The 13,771-nt window shown below is 37.0% G+C and overlaps 2 protein-coding genes across 2 annotated transcripts; one reads left to right on the top strand and one right to left on the bottom strand.

Annotated features, from left to right (window-relative positions):
* On the top strand, positions 1,120-4,176 carry LOC18773982 (pentatricopeptide repeat-containing protein At4g11690). Its single transcript, XM_007208588.2, has 2 exons — positions 1,120-3,056; positions 3,703-4,176. Exon 1 carries the CDS (start codon positions 1,163-1,165, stop codon positions 2,861-2,863), a length of 1,701 nt encoding a protein of 566 aa, XP_007208650.2. The 5' UTR covers positions 1,120-1,162; the 3' UTR covers positions 2,864-3,056; positions 3,703-4,176.
* On the bottom strand, positions 6,559-9,983 carry LOC18775035 (methyl-CpG-binding domain-containing protein 5). Its single transcript, XM_007206059.2, has 3 exons — positions 9,553-9,983; positions 7,372-7,491; positions 6,559-7,272 (listed from the first exon to the last, which is right to left on the bottom strand). Exons 1-3 carry the CDS (start codon positions 9,940-9,942, stop codon positions 7,048-7,050), a joined length of 735 nt encoding a protein of 244 aa, XP_007206121.2. The 5' UTR covers positions 9,943-9,983; the 3' UTR covers positions 6,559-7,047.

Genomic DNA, 13,771 nt, shown 5'->3' with positions numbered 1-13,771 from the left:
ATGTCATTGCGAGGTCAACAGCCAATTTAAATAAATTTTTTTAAAAAAATAGAATTTTTTAAAATAAATACCTAGCCATATTCCTCACTCCCTACATCAAAACTCTATACAAATTCTTCTCCTCATATCTCATGTGAATAGTGGTTGTCCTTGGATTGCCGTGGCAATGGCTGGAAAACCAACAAAAAAAATTGCAAGGGCGGGCACTATTCACATGAATAGTGGCTTTATTCAAAATTTTCTACTTACTAGCCAAGCTGTTTTCGTACAGCCAGAACCTGATCTTTCACAAAATTCGGCATGAATTTTTTTCCACATATCAGAGAACTTCATCTCATGCCCCGTGATCGGACCAACTTGGACCCAACACTCACACAACAAAACATCTTCCATGGTTGTCCATGTCCCTCCAGCTTCGATGGAAGATGTCATTTGTATTTCAACACAAATGAAATTTAGAAAGTGAAGAAAATTTGGTGTGGAAATTGAATAATATAGGAAGAAAGAGAAAATGTATTTAGATTTGATGTTGAAAGTGAAGAATATTGGTCGGTATTTATAAAAATAAAAAATAAAAAAATTCAAAATTTTTTTGATTTTTTTTTTAAATTTCAATTTTTTAACAAAAAAGGGCAATCGTTAGATTAGAGGACAAAAAACGATCGAACAACCCAGGACTTGCCACCTGGCTTCTAGCCGTTGGCGGAAATTAAGGGTGACGTCAGCTTGGCGTCAGCGCACGGAAGTTTAAATATTTTTTACCGTTGGTGCATGCACCACATTCAGTTTAAAAGAAATTTAAACCCAGGCACTGACATCATGCTAGCATCAGCTCTAACATTAGCAGCCCTTAAGCACGAGCACGGGCTCGTTTTGCCTTTGGGCTTGCCCGGTTTGCTGGGACCCACCTCCTGCCCAGGCCACACCTGTACGCTGGAATGTCAAAATGGGCTTGGGCCACCTCCTACCCTGGCCAAACCCAGCCACTGAAAATGCTCTAACTCAAGCGGTTAAAAATATAAACTGGGCTGATCCGAACAAGTTTAACCCGGCCCATTTCATCATGGGTGGGCAAAACTAACTTCCGATTCCGAGTTCCTACAATGTTCAGCTAATTCTAATTTCGAAGAGAGGCAAGGCAACAATAAAACGCAGGACAATAATGTCTCTAACGAACGAAGCTTTGCTACTCATTCAAAAAATGGTGAAGAGCCCGCCACTAAAAGCCTTCTCAATTTTCAACTCCTCCACTCTCCAAGGCTTCCAACACACCCACCAATCCATATCCTTCATTCTCCACCGCCTTCTCTCCTTCAACATGCCAACACACGCCCAGTCTCTCATTCTTCAAGTGCTCACTGGTCGACTTTCTTCCCCATTCTTCACTCCCTCCTCTCTCCTCCACCGTTTAACTCAACCCCATTTGAGCTCTAACCCTCTCTGTAGTCATCTGTTTGAAACTATCATCAATGCGCATGTTCAATCTCAGTTGCCAGAGCAAGCCCTTTACTTTTTGAAGCAGATGGTTGACCAGGGCCTCGTTCCCAGATCAAACACTTTTAATAATCTGTTGGGTTCTCTTGTTAAGTCAAAAGATTTTGGAAAAGCTTGGTGGGTTTTCAATGAGTTTAAGGGTAGGGTTGAGTTGGATGTGTATAGTTTTGGGATAATGATAAAAAGTTGCTGCGAAGCTGGTGATTTGGATAGAGGTTTCGAGCTTTTGGTTCAATTGGAGGAAATGGTTCTGTCTCCGAATGTTGTTATATACTCTACTTTGATTGATGGGTGTTGCAAGAATGGTGACTTAGAGAGGGCAAAGAAGATATTTGGTAAAATGGAGGAGCTTGGTTTGGTTGCTAACCAGTATACATATACTTCGTTGATTGATGGGCTTTTCAAGAAAGGCCATAAAAAAGATGGGTTTGAGCTCTATGACAAAATGAAAAGTAATGGGGTTGTTCCTAACGTATGCACTTATAATTGTTTGATCAATGAGTGTTGCAATGATGGGAAAATGAGCAGAGCTTTGGAACTGTTCGATGAAATGCGTGAGAGAGGAGTGGCCTGCAATGTTGTAGCATACAACACCGTAATTTGCGGATTGTGCAGGGAAATCAGGATGTGGGAAGCTGAGAAGTTTTTTAATCAGATGATAAGGGAAGGTATTAGTCCAAACACAGTTACTTTTAACACACTAATTGATGGGTTTTGTAACCTAGGAAAGTTGGACAAGGCTTTGAGTTTATTTGATCAGTTAAAGTCAAATGGACAATCACCATCTTTGGTGACTTATAATGTTTTGATTCAAGGCTTTGCTAGAGCCCAAAATTCTGCAGGAGTTGCTGATTTAGTGAGAGAGATGAACGACAGAGGTGTTTCTCCTTCTAAAGTGACATATACAATTTTAATCGATGCCTTAGTTCGATCTGGTGACATGGAAAGAGCATTTCAGATATTCTTTTCTATGGAGAAGGCCGGTATGGTGCCCGATACTCACACCTATGGTGTCTTAATCCATGGATTATGCATGAAAGGCGATATGAAGGAAGCATCGAAGCTCTTCAAATCAATAAGTGACACTCATTTGGAGCCAAATGATGTCATATATAATATGATGATTCATGGTTACTGCAAAGAGGGTAGCTCTTACAGGGCACTGAGGTTGCTCAAAGAAATGAGAAAGAATCGAATGATTCCAAATGTGGCTAGCTACAGTTCCACCATTGGAGTGCTTTGTAATGATGGGAAGTGGGAGGAGGCTGAGTTTCTGCTTAAAGAGATGATAGAGTCAGATTTAAGACCATCAGTTTCTTTGTTAACATACTTTCTAAAGCGAAAGGTAATAGTACTGGTGAAGTTATGAATGTTTGAATGTGAATAAGAATCCCAATTTCTAATACTTTCCATAAGATGGAATCGTATATCTCGTTCATAAGACCCGGACACCTTGTTTGGTGACCCAGACAACACCCATATGTATTGACTAAAGAGCTCCTTTGAGGCACAAGAAGTCTCACGGCTGTACAGCTTCAAACTCCAATATCTTGCCTCACCCAGTAAGGATCTCAGTCTCAAAATGTCTTCTTTTTTTTTTTTTTTGGCTGAGCAATTACATTGTTGTTCATGAGGTTCTGTATATCCCCTTTTTTTATCGGCTTGCATTTTTCTTCAGAGTTTGGCCTTTAGGTGCACTCTCCCAGTTAACATAGGTTTCTCTCTCTAGGTGGTAGTAATTCCAAAAGGATGAAAGTTAATGGAAATACATGTCCATAATACACATTGTTTGCCCTCTATGTATTGCTTAAGTTTGTTTTTGCATAATATACATTCAAAGATACATATCTATCATTTTTTTATGTTGTAATACAATTTTTGTCCATTTTTTTATTGCTCTAGTGTATGTAGTAGAAATATACATTGTAATTCAGGACAAATTCAAAGCTAAAATTCTTTCTATTTGGGAATTGATGTCAGTTAAAAATTGTAGTTGGATGAAAACCATAGGCCTTGTGCAAGAAAATCAGAACTTGAATACTTGGAATGCAATTTCATATTTCTCGTTGGCTACTAACATAATGCAAGAGGGGATTTACTTCTAAAGGTACAAGTAAAATTGGTAGTTACATGCTCTGTGTTTGTAACATCAAAAGTAATGAACTGAGAATTACAGAAATCCCTCTAATGAAGATACATTTTGAGCAGGAGCACGGCAAAGGGGACAGTTGCTTTCCGTTATGGCTAGCCACTTATCTATGCAGGACTTGTGATACGAATGGTTACAAATAGCAAGCAACCGACACTCCTGCCCCTCCCTGAACTCCTCCAAACAAGTTACACACTCAGGACTAGTAGTAACAGTATATGTGAAGACGATTGAGGCCTGCTGCGGCGGCTGTACTGCAGCAATATTACGACCAAGATTTGACGGCCGTTGACCTGCTTCGAGATCATCGTGCCGTGCATCATCACTCAGAAAATGATCATTGGCCGTGCGGTCTTTGCAACAAAAAAAGTAGATCATCATTGTGAGGGGGCTCCCATGGCGAGGGCAAGGGTTGAATAGACATCACCAAAAGCAAGCATGATGTCTATACGAGAGAGAGAGAGAGAGAGAGAGAGAGAGAGAGAGAGAGAGAGAGAGAGAGAGAGAGAGAGAGAGAGAGAGAGAGAGAGAGAGAGAGAGAGAGAGAATTATTGAAGAGCTTGTTTAGCTTAATTAATTAGGTTATTATGTATAAGCTTTCAGAAACAAGAATGAGTTTCTATTCAGAAACAAGAAGTTTTTAAATCCAATTAGAATCGGAATTGTAGAGGTTTCTAACTATAACCGAAAACAATGGCGGGGTTGTTTGCCCCGTCCATAATCTATGCTATTAATTATAAACATATAATTTCACTTTTCACCCAAAATCAGGTTATTTTATCTAATTTACGAGGAGAGAGAATCAAACCTGGGAACAAAGGCGCGAACTCACTAAACTGATCAATTGGCCTAATCCACATATTTTTAAATTTTAGGATTTAATTATCATGTTATTTTAAATTTTAATTATCAAGTTTTTGGGTAACATAAGATGACTATAGAAAATTGCATGAAATCGATTACTGCAGCTCAAAAATACAATAACAATAAAATTTTCTTGAGACTGAAAAAAGGGAAATACTTTCAAATCCTACCACTATAATTATTCTAGCAAATAATCCCATTATATTAATATCATGTCATATTTCGATATCAAACTGTCCCGTATAGTCTTAATATTCATAAATAAAATATTCAAGGGAAAAGAGGCTAAAATTCTTTCTATTTGGGAATTTCTTTTTTTAGCACAAGCTATAGTCTAAACTACAAAGAGAAATGGTGTTTCTCATACACACTACAAAAGTATCATGGACGGTGATTCGAACCTTATAGCACTGGTGTGCAAGTTTTGGGAATTGATGAGTTAAAACTTGCATGCAGTTGGATGAAAAACCATAGGCGCTGTGCAAAGAAAATCAGAATTTGAAAACTTTCAATGCTATTCCATATTTTTATTTGGCTGCTAACATAATGCAAAGAGTACATGACTGTGATTGAAATATTCTATCTATTATAAGAGCTTTGAACATCAGAAGTACATAACTGAGATATTTTCTTAACAGGAGCACGGCAAAGGGGACAATTGGTTTTCCTTTTGGCTAGCCACTGATGATCAATGCAGAACTTGTGATACGAATGCTTACAACTAGCAAACAACCGACATTCTTGCCCCTCCATTACATCTTCCAAGCAAATTGCACAGTCAGTTCCAGTAGTACCAGTATACGTGAAGACGGTTGAGGCCTGCGGTCGACCTGCTTCGAGATCAACATGACATGCATTATGACTCCGAAAAGAATCATACCAGGTGCGGTCTGGCCCGCAAAAACCAATGATAATGAGGATTAGAAACACGATGATGAGAGGCATTGGAAAATCAAAAGCAGACATGATGTCTATACGAGAGAGAGAGAGAGAGAGAGAGAGAGAGAGAGAGAGAGAGAGAATTGAAAAGCTTGTTTAGCTTAATCAACTAGGTTATTATGTATAAGCTTTCATAAACAAAAATGAGGTTCTTTTAATTTGAGCAGGCTATAAGCTACTACTGGCGACAATATATTTATAAGAAGTTTTTAAACCAAATTAGAATAGGAATTGGAGAGGCTTAATTAGTTCCCCCGTACTTATCATACATGGTTTCTAACTGTAACCGAAAAAAAGAAAAGAGGTTTCTAATTTCGAAGAAGAAGAAGAAGAAGAAGCGTGGGCAAGAAGTTTCCAAAACCAAAATTGGACAGGGTTTGTATAGATAAAGACATATCACCTTTATAATGGTGGGGGTTGTTTGCCCGTCCTTCATTAAAAACACATATAATTTAACTTTTTACCCAAAAGTAAGTTATTTTAAGATGTTTTTGTTTTTGTTTTTTTAATATAAGGGATAGTCTAAATTATTTTACATTAATCCTATTTATAGAAATGGGGAATTGAACTTGAGTGTAAGAGGAGTTCAGTATTCAGGGTAACTTGGTTGTAAATCTTGTGCACGTGGAAGAAAAATGGGAAATACTTTCAAATAGTACAACTATTTTGGAAAAAAAAAAAATCTATTATTATTTTAGCAAATTGTCCCATTATAGATATATGATTTTATATTTGGATGACAACTAGTCCGACATAGTTTTGCTTTGCATAAATAAGTATCAATATATTTTGTTGATTTACTATGGCAATTTGAGAACTTTGCAGGTGAGTAGACTGTTATTGGCACATCAAGAAAGCCATCATACACTTCTTTATATACAAATTCTTACTTACGTTTATTAGTGGATGACTTTTTTTAAAGTGCCAATAACAAATTCCCTTTGGCGAATATAACCGAGTACATCATGAGTTCATAATTTCTCACAGAATTGAGTTGTAGATCACCTTGGGAAAATTCATTAGTTTTTGTTTCCGCTAATCTTCGTTGATGCGAAAAAATAGTGTTCTTTAGCGTTACCCACTTCTTTACAAGGATGAAAGAGAGTGCTCACTAAAACATAAAAATCACATATGCCTATTGAATGAACTGTCAAACACAAAATTCTGAAGGGAACAGATATACATAGACATGAGTTACATGTAAAGAGAGAATTAACGGAGAGATGTTATATGTACTCCAAAATATGCTTACACCTCCGTAAACTTGCAAACGAGTGCAACTAGCTTAATGACTATTTTGGAGTGCCAATAACATTACTTAGAAAGAAAGAAAAACTTGATCAAGAGCAAATATAAGACTCTTTTGAATGGCTCTGTACCCAGAATGACTAAATACCAAAAAGCAATGTAGACTAGATCTGCTGTCTTATGATATGAGTCCGTATGATCCAAAAGATTCCAAAAAGATCAGTTGGGAGGAAATATGGAGAAAGATGATCTAATATTGGTCAGTGTAGTCTGTTGGCAAAAAGAATAACCATTTTTCGTGGTGCATCCTCGTGATATGGAAAGAGGGTTCAAAATATTTTCAATGAGAATGATCAATATTTTCGGGATGTGGCAGATGTGAATGCAGCTGCCCATTCTTGTGTAGTAGATTCAGGCACCTCTTTGTTACCAATAAAGGGTGTCCAGGACCCTGCAGAAGAGTCCGTAAGAACCCATACGACGTTCTCAGGCACATTGACAAAATCAAAGTTCAAAGCAGAACTCTTCGGCTTTGTGCTAGACTTCTTTTGTTTATGGCTTCCAGAACCCTCTACAGACTGACAGAAATAAGGTAAATGGAAAAAAAATATCAGTAAGAAAAATAGAAGAAAACCTTTAACCACTGTCGGCCAAATAAGAAGTCATTTTTTACTCACTGTTTTGTCACCACTGGCATTCTCTGTTGTTTTCTTCCTTTTAATTGTTCCCGTTTCCAGAAAGTAAAGAACTTCTACCTTTGACCGAAACCGGCGGCCTGAAACTGGATCAACGTAATACTGGGCAAAACAGAGGATTTAAACCTTGCTCAGACTTGATTGCTGCAAAAGCAATCTTCGATGTTCTTATATTTTTGGGATTTTATTTATTTAAACAGAACTGATGCGAAGAACGGAACTGTAAAAAAAATTGAAGATCAAGTAGCAATTAAAAATACAAGCATCTTATGCCACTTGCAAAAAATCTTTCACACAAAAAATAAGTGCAGTTTCTTTGTATAAAATCAATTGTTGAACTCTACCATTCCATTTAGTTGTTGGAACAAAACTTGCACAGAGGGAAAACTAATCTACAGGACATAAGTCTTCTTCCTTTCTGGTTTCCCTACCTTTTATCTTTCCTGGTAAATCTAACATGTAGCTCACTTATACCTTGAAGGTTTTCTTGAAAAAATGTTGTACATGCATTGGACAATTGTTTTTGTTCATGAGCTAGTGACTGGCGAAATTGGAACTACAGGGACACAAACTTGGGAATTTTCTCCCTTTCTAATCGTACTTACCTAAAAAGATGCAGATTAGGGAAATAAATGGGGGAGTGCTAATGTTGTGATACATCAGTTAACTCTTTAGAAGCAGGATCAATTACACTTTTGCATAACTAACGTGTTCTGCACCACTTAATAACTTTTTGTTGGACTTTATTTTCCCGATCCGACCGTTGTAAGAGTACCCACCATGTATGTCAAACAGTTCATCTATACTAAAACTTTAACCCTCTTCATGGAATAGTTGCCGATCTTGCATCGAACAGAAACAATATGTGCGTGAAAAGAAAATTATATCTACAGGTTAAATTGGGGAAACAAGATCCTATCACATGCTAATAACTGGTTCAAAATTCTATATATTTTACACTAGTGTCAACTGATCTTCCCCCCTCCCACTTTTATTAATATGCATTTGTTTTTGCCAGGAGTTGTACATCACCTTCTATATCAGCACCACAAGTAATGTGACTTTTTTGGGCAGTGGGTATTGATATACTTATCAATTACTAAAATAGCACCAAAACATCTTGGGGAAGAAAAACTATTAGACTTTTAATGTCAGTAATTACTAAGACATGATCCTGACCTTATACAAAATATTCATTCCAAATGCTATAACAAGTGCAGGGCATCATTTTCACTCACTCTTATTCAACAGAATGCATGGACCCCTCTATACAGCATTTTAATTTTTTTTTTCCAACGATTACAAACAGTGTCATTGGGACTGATTGAAAGAAGACATTGTGAACAGAACAGAAATAATGTTTTGAAAGCTCTGATTGTGCCAGAAATGCTAATTAGTAGCTTGAACCAGTAGGTGATTATTTTACCTCTAACCAAATTAAAAACAGAGAAAAGTGTTTCCTTTGGATAAAGCATAATAGCATTCTGCAACTGGGTTGAATTCCAAAACAAAGAATTTGTCCAAAAACAGTTGGTTTTCGGAAAGCAAACCACCAAAGAGTCCAAAATGTGTGAGAAGCATTTTTGGCAGTGCAAACATCACATAAATGATACCCAAAATAGGATAACACTAATGTTTATAACTTCTTAGGAGTTGTAGACAAACTTGAAGGAACAACACTAAGCTTAAAGATAGTGGATATGAAGATTTTCTTCACCAAAATTGGATGAAAGGTCATCAACCTTTAACCCTTGCAACAATATGGTAAAAGCATACCATCTTTAACACAAAATAATTAGCTATCTAATATAAACTCCTATAAACAAAATATATATAAACCATAAATACCAAACTCTACACCCTAAACTGAAGTCGTTTTGGTTATTTACACAATATCAGCTCAAAAATAAATAAGTGGATCCTATTTATTTTGTTTGCCAATACGTTACTTAATACTTTTTTTTTTCTCATAATGGGAGACAAAAATGGGTTTAAAACAGAGAATCTAATCAAATCTTATAGTTCCTTCTCTTCCTTCATTTCTTTCACAGAAGTGACCAAAACGAGCATTAATCATCAACAAACCAACACTTACTAACATAAGAAATTTCTATTTCTGAGCTCATAGAAAATCTAACAATAATCTGTAAAACCGAAACTTACCCTATCTGTACTCCCAGCTGTTGCACCAGAGGCCCGAACTCTTTCTTCCACGGACCAACCTTGCGGCAACCAGTTCTCCAGAGGCTCCACAAACCCTTTTCGCTTGACTCGCCCGGCCCCACCATCTGGATTCTCCATACCCGACCCGGACGTAGCTGGCTCTGCACATTTCGATTGCTCAGGCGCTCTTCGAGGCTTTTGGGCTTCTTTTACGTTTTGACCATTGGAGGTTCTGGTCGTGGCGTCGATAAAGGAGCCCGGTCGGAGGAGAGGATCAGGGGGTATATCGGAGTTTAGGGTTCCAGCGCGATAGTCAGGATAGTTTGGGCGCCGATCGGGCGTGCTCCGAGTCGGGTTCAGATTTTGACCCGACGATTCGCGGACTGACATTGAGTGTCTGTATCTGAGGTCCTACTCGGTTGGACTGTTAGCTCTGTGTTGGTATAATGGGACAGGAGTTCGGATTGCAGGCTGGGCCGGGTCAAGTTTCAAATCAAGTCGGGCTAAGTTCGTGGGGCGTTTTGATCATTTCGAATTCAAACGGGCTGAAAAAGAAGAGTAGGGCCGAATCCCTCGGTTCCCGATCAAATTTGGGCCGAGGCTTTCGTACCCAACGCTTTACCCTTGAAGCATTACTCAATGTTGACATCCTTTAAGTTGATCACCTTATGGAAGACCTTCTTTATTCACCAAGTCATCAATGGAGGTGATCTCTAACTTTTCCACACCAAGAAAGATGGAGAATATGATGTAACTTAGGAAGGAGATGATGCTAGTGCTCACTTCCTAGGGTGGCCGATTTTGGCTAAGTGGGAGGAGCTTGATGGTGGTCTAACTCCACTCTTAAAATTAGTTAAAAAATCCTAACTTTTCTCAAGAGAAAAAGTTCACTTATACAGACCTGCAAGAAGTAGACAGAATTCCCTCTATGTAAAACCGGCCATAGGGTCTCTATTGGGCCTCTTGGGCTTATGTGGTCATCCAAATATGCCCACATGTCTTAACTAACCCAATGGGCCTTGAACTTGATGTTATAGTTTAAGTCCAAAGTACCATTTCCCCTCATTCTCTTAATTAATTCAATCTATATTAAAGTAATAAGTTTATGCACATCATATTTATTTCCTTTCATCTATCCTTAGCAGTATACGATCTATTATGTTCTAATCTGCAAGGTAATGAGCGATTCAAAACTCTTTATTGATCGATTGTAAATTAAAACTCCCTTTTAATTCTCTTTTTATGATAACTAGATTATATCTTCTTTTTAGGGCTTCCATAAGCCGTGAGTGATGTCTAACAACATGTCACGGTTGCCCAAGCCAATATAGAATAGGGTTGTGAACATATTCAGTTGAAATTACCGTATAGTACGGTCTTTCTCTAAAACAATGCTCTTGATCATGCTGTTGGGGCATGTAATTCATGTCAAGCTCATAATGTGATTTATAGTCTTATGTGATTCATTAAAGCATGATCTCAATCTCTATTATTAATCTAGCTCGTTGCTTTGACAAAAGACTTCTGAATCACATCTTCTTAACATTATCTTCATTTACCGAAGGTATAGATCCCTTGTTGTATATTCACATGTCTCTATGAATTGAACATGAACCCTAGTCATATCTTTGGGTTATGCCCAGAGGAACACAACGAATCAACATGGTTAAGGGCCCATAATGCTTTTATGACATAACTCGTGGTGCCTCAGGTTAAGGAATTTACGTTATTCTAACTTGAGAGATCATGATTGACATGTAAGTAAAACTTTCATTCAAGTTCTCTATGTTGATCACATTCAATGAATTCATTCTCAATTGAACACCCATACACTTATCTTAGTGTCTCCACACGAATGACTTGAGACCAGTCATCCTCATCATTGAGCAGATATAGTGAATGATAGTCTTTGCGGATTATCAATACCCAGTTGATTATCATATGACCACGAACTCTTTAGGATGTGGACATGGTATAGAAAGGTTTCCTAAACTTAACTTCTTTAAATCACTTTCTATGTCTCACAATCCATGAACTTGTTGGTTAAGTAAATAACTAAGACGATTACTCAAAACAACATCATGCCCTTAATTAATTAAGTGGAAATATCCTTAGAATTTACATCTCATGATTGCCTCTGAGGCATACTTCTAACAAGTGCTCACACATATATGACACTTCGCATTTCCCTCTCCGAATGACGTACGTGGGATTGCTCACTAATCTTGCCCATTCTCGCCTTGCATCCTTTAGGTCGACTACATCATTGATTGTCATGTTAGGTTGATGCTAAGACTCAACTTATCTTAGACCCAAAAATCATCTAAGAGATAACCGCAAGAATTTGAATGATTGGAGGTCAACTGCTAATTGTTCGCAGTTGGTGTAATTTATACGTATATTATAGAAAACGATTTATCATGCTTGTTGTTGAAAAGTTTGTGCTTTCAGACATTGGCGCCTCAACGGTTATGTGTATGAGACAAAATGACTTTGAGACCGACACGTTTCAATTAAGATGCTTAATACATATGTTATCAAGTTGAACAAGTGATTTCGAAACCAAAGTCTGACACATGAAATAGATAATCAACATGGTTTTTATTAGATCAAATGTCTTGAGTAAATCTCAATGAAATTGACACACCCGTTAGATATAGATAAAGATATAGCCAAAAGACGTAACATCCAAAATGGATCTTAGTGATGGGAAAATGCACCATATAAGATATACTAAGAAATTAGTATGGTAGCGAAGTGAAACCCCTTATTTCCTTTTTCTGCACAAGAGCTAAGCTATAATCAACCCCATCCTTATATACAAATAAGGATTGAGGGATCTTAACAAAGGAAAACGATGCCAGATAAGATCTACCAATAATATATCCCAAACACTGAGTGAAGCCTACTATAGCCAATCAGAATTGACACATCATTATATACCGTTGAGGGTGGACCCGAGAGTGCTAGGTAAAGTCCATAACAAAACACCAGATAAGATTTATCAAAACGCCAAATACCATATGACACGTACCCCATACTTTTACCAAATTGTCCTTCTGGAGTCCTCGGTTGTATTTATAAAACTGACCTAAGCTATTCACTAGTATGTGTGCAAACTAACCATAAGCTAATTACTGTAGAGTATTCTAGGGCATTTCTAATTACCAATTAGGTATTTGCTTCCATTGAGAGAGAGAGAGAGAGAGAGAGAGAGAGAGAGAGAGAGAGAGAGAGAGAGAGAGAGAGAGAGAGAGAGAACGGTGAACTCATCAAATGCATCTGAAGGCCAAAAGATGAACGAAGGAGGTATGATTATCAATAACCCTAAATTTTGATAATTTTTGTAATTATTTATTACTTAATTTCGAGCTTTGATATCGTTAATCGAGAGATTTCTCTTTAATGTATTTTCCTATGTAAATCATGATGAAGCATCTTGATCTTTGCTTTTCATATTGTCTTAATTGAGGAAATGATTGAATATACATATATTGATGTGTTTGTTTATTAGAAAATCAGAAGGAACATTTTTTCATTTCTTAAGCCCATGGTATTTTTCGTTTGATTTCTTTGCTTGTGCATGTTTTTCAAAAGCCCACAAATTGATAGGATGGACAGCCATGAGTTAGGACACAATCTACATGCCTACAAATTAATTTGAAAATGGTATAGTAAGTTTGACACACCCAATTTGTCTTATGGCACTCCAATTTGAGGATTTGTATCATTCTTATACATAGTGAGAGCGTGTGTGCCAAAAGTTAATATGAGAGTGTAAAATTGAAGGGAAAATAAGATATGTAGTTTTTTTATGGTCCATTTGATAAACATTTCAATTTTAGTTTTTAGTTTTTAATTTTTATTTTTTGTGCAGAGTATAGAGGAAAAATAGGGAGAATGAAAGTGAGAATGAGAGTGAAGATGAGATTGAGAGGGAAGATGAGAGCGGAGGAGGGAGGAAGAAGTAACAAAAGTGAAAACAAAACTAAAAACTGAAATCTATTTGAAATTGTTTTCACTTTTACTACTCTTCCCTCCCATCCTCTCCTCTTATCATCTCTCTCAATCTCATCTTCACTCTCATTTTCCTCTATATTCTACCATAAAAAATAAAAAATAAAAACTAAAATTGAATTGGTTATCAAACGAGCCCTTAATGAATAGTACTCTTTTTCTCTTTATACCATACCCCCGAAAAAAAAATATTATTATTTTA

Source organism: Prunus persica, chromosome G6 (genome assembly GCF_000346465.2).
Source record: "Prunus persica cultivar Lovell chromosome G6, Prunus_persica_NCBIv2, whole genome shotgun sequence".
Taxonomy (NCBI): Eukaryota; Viridiplantae; Streptophyta; class Magnoliopsida; order Rosales; family Rosaceae; genus Prunus; species Prunus persica.
Note: the sequence above shows the minus strand (reverse complement) of the source record. Positions and strands in the feature narration are given on the sequence as shown.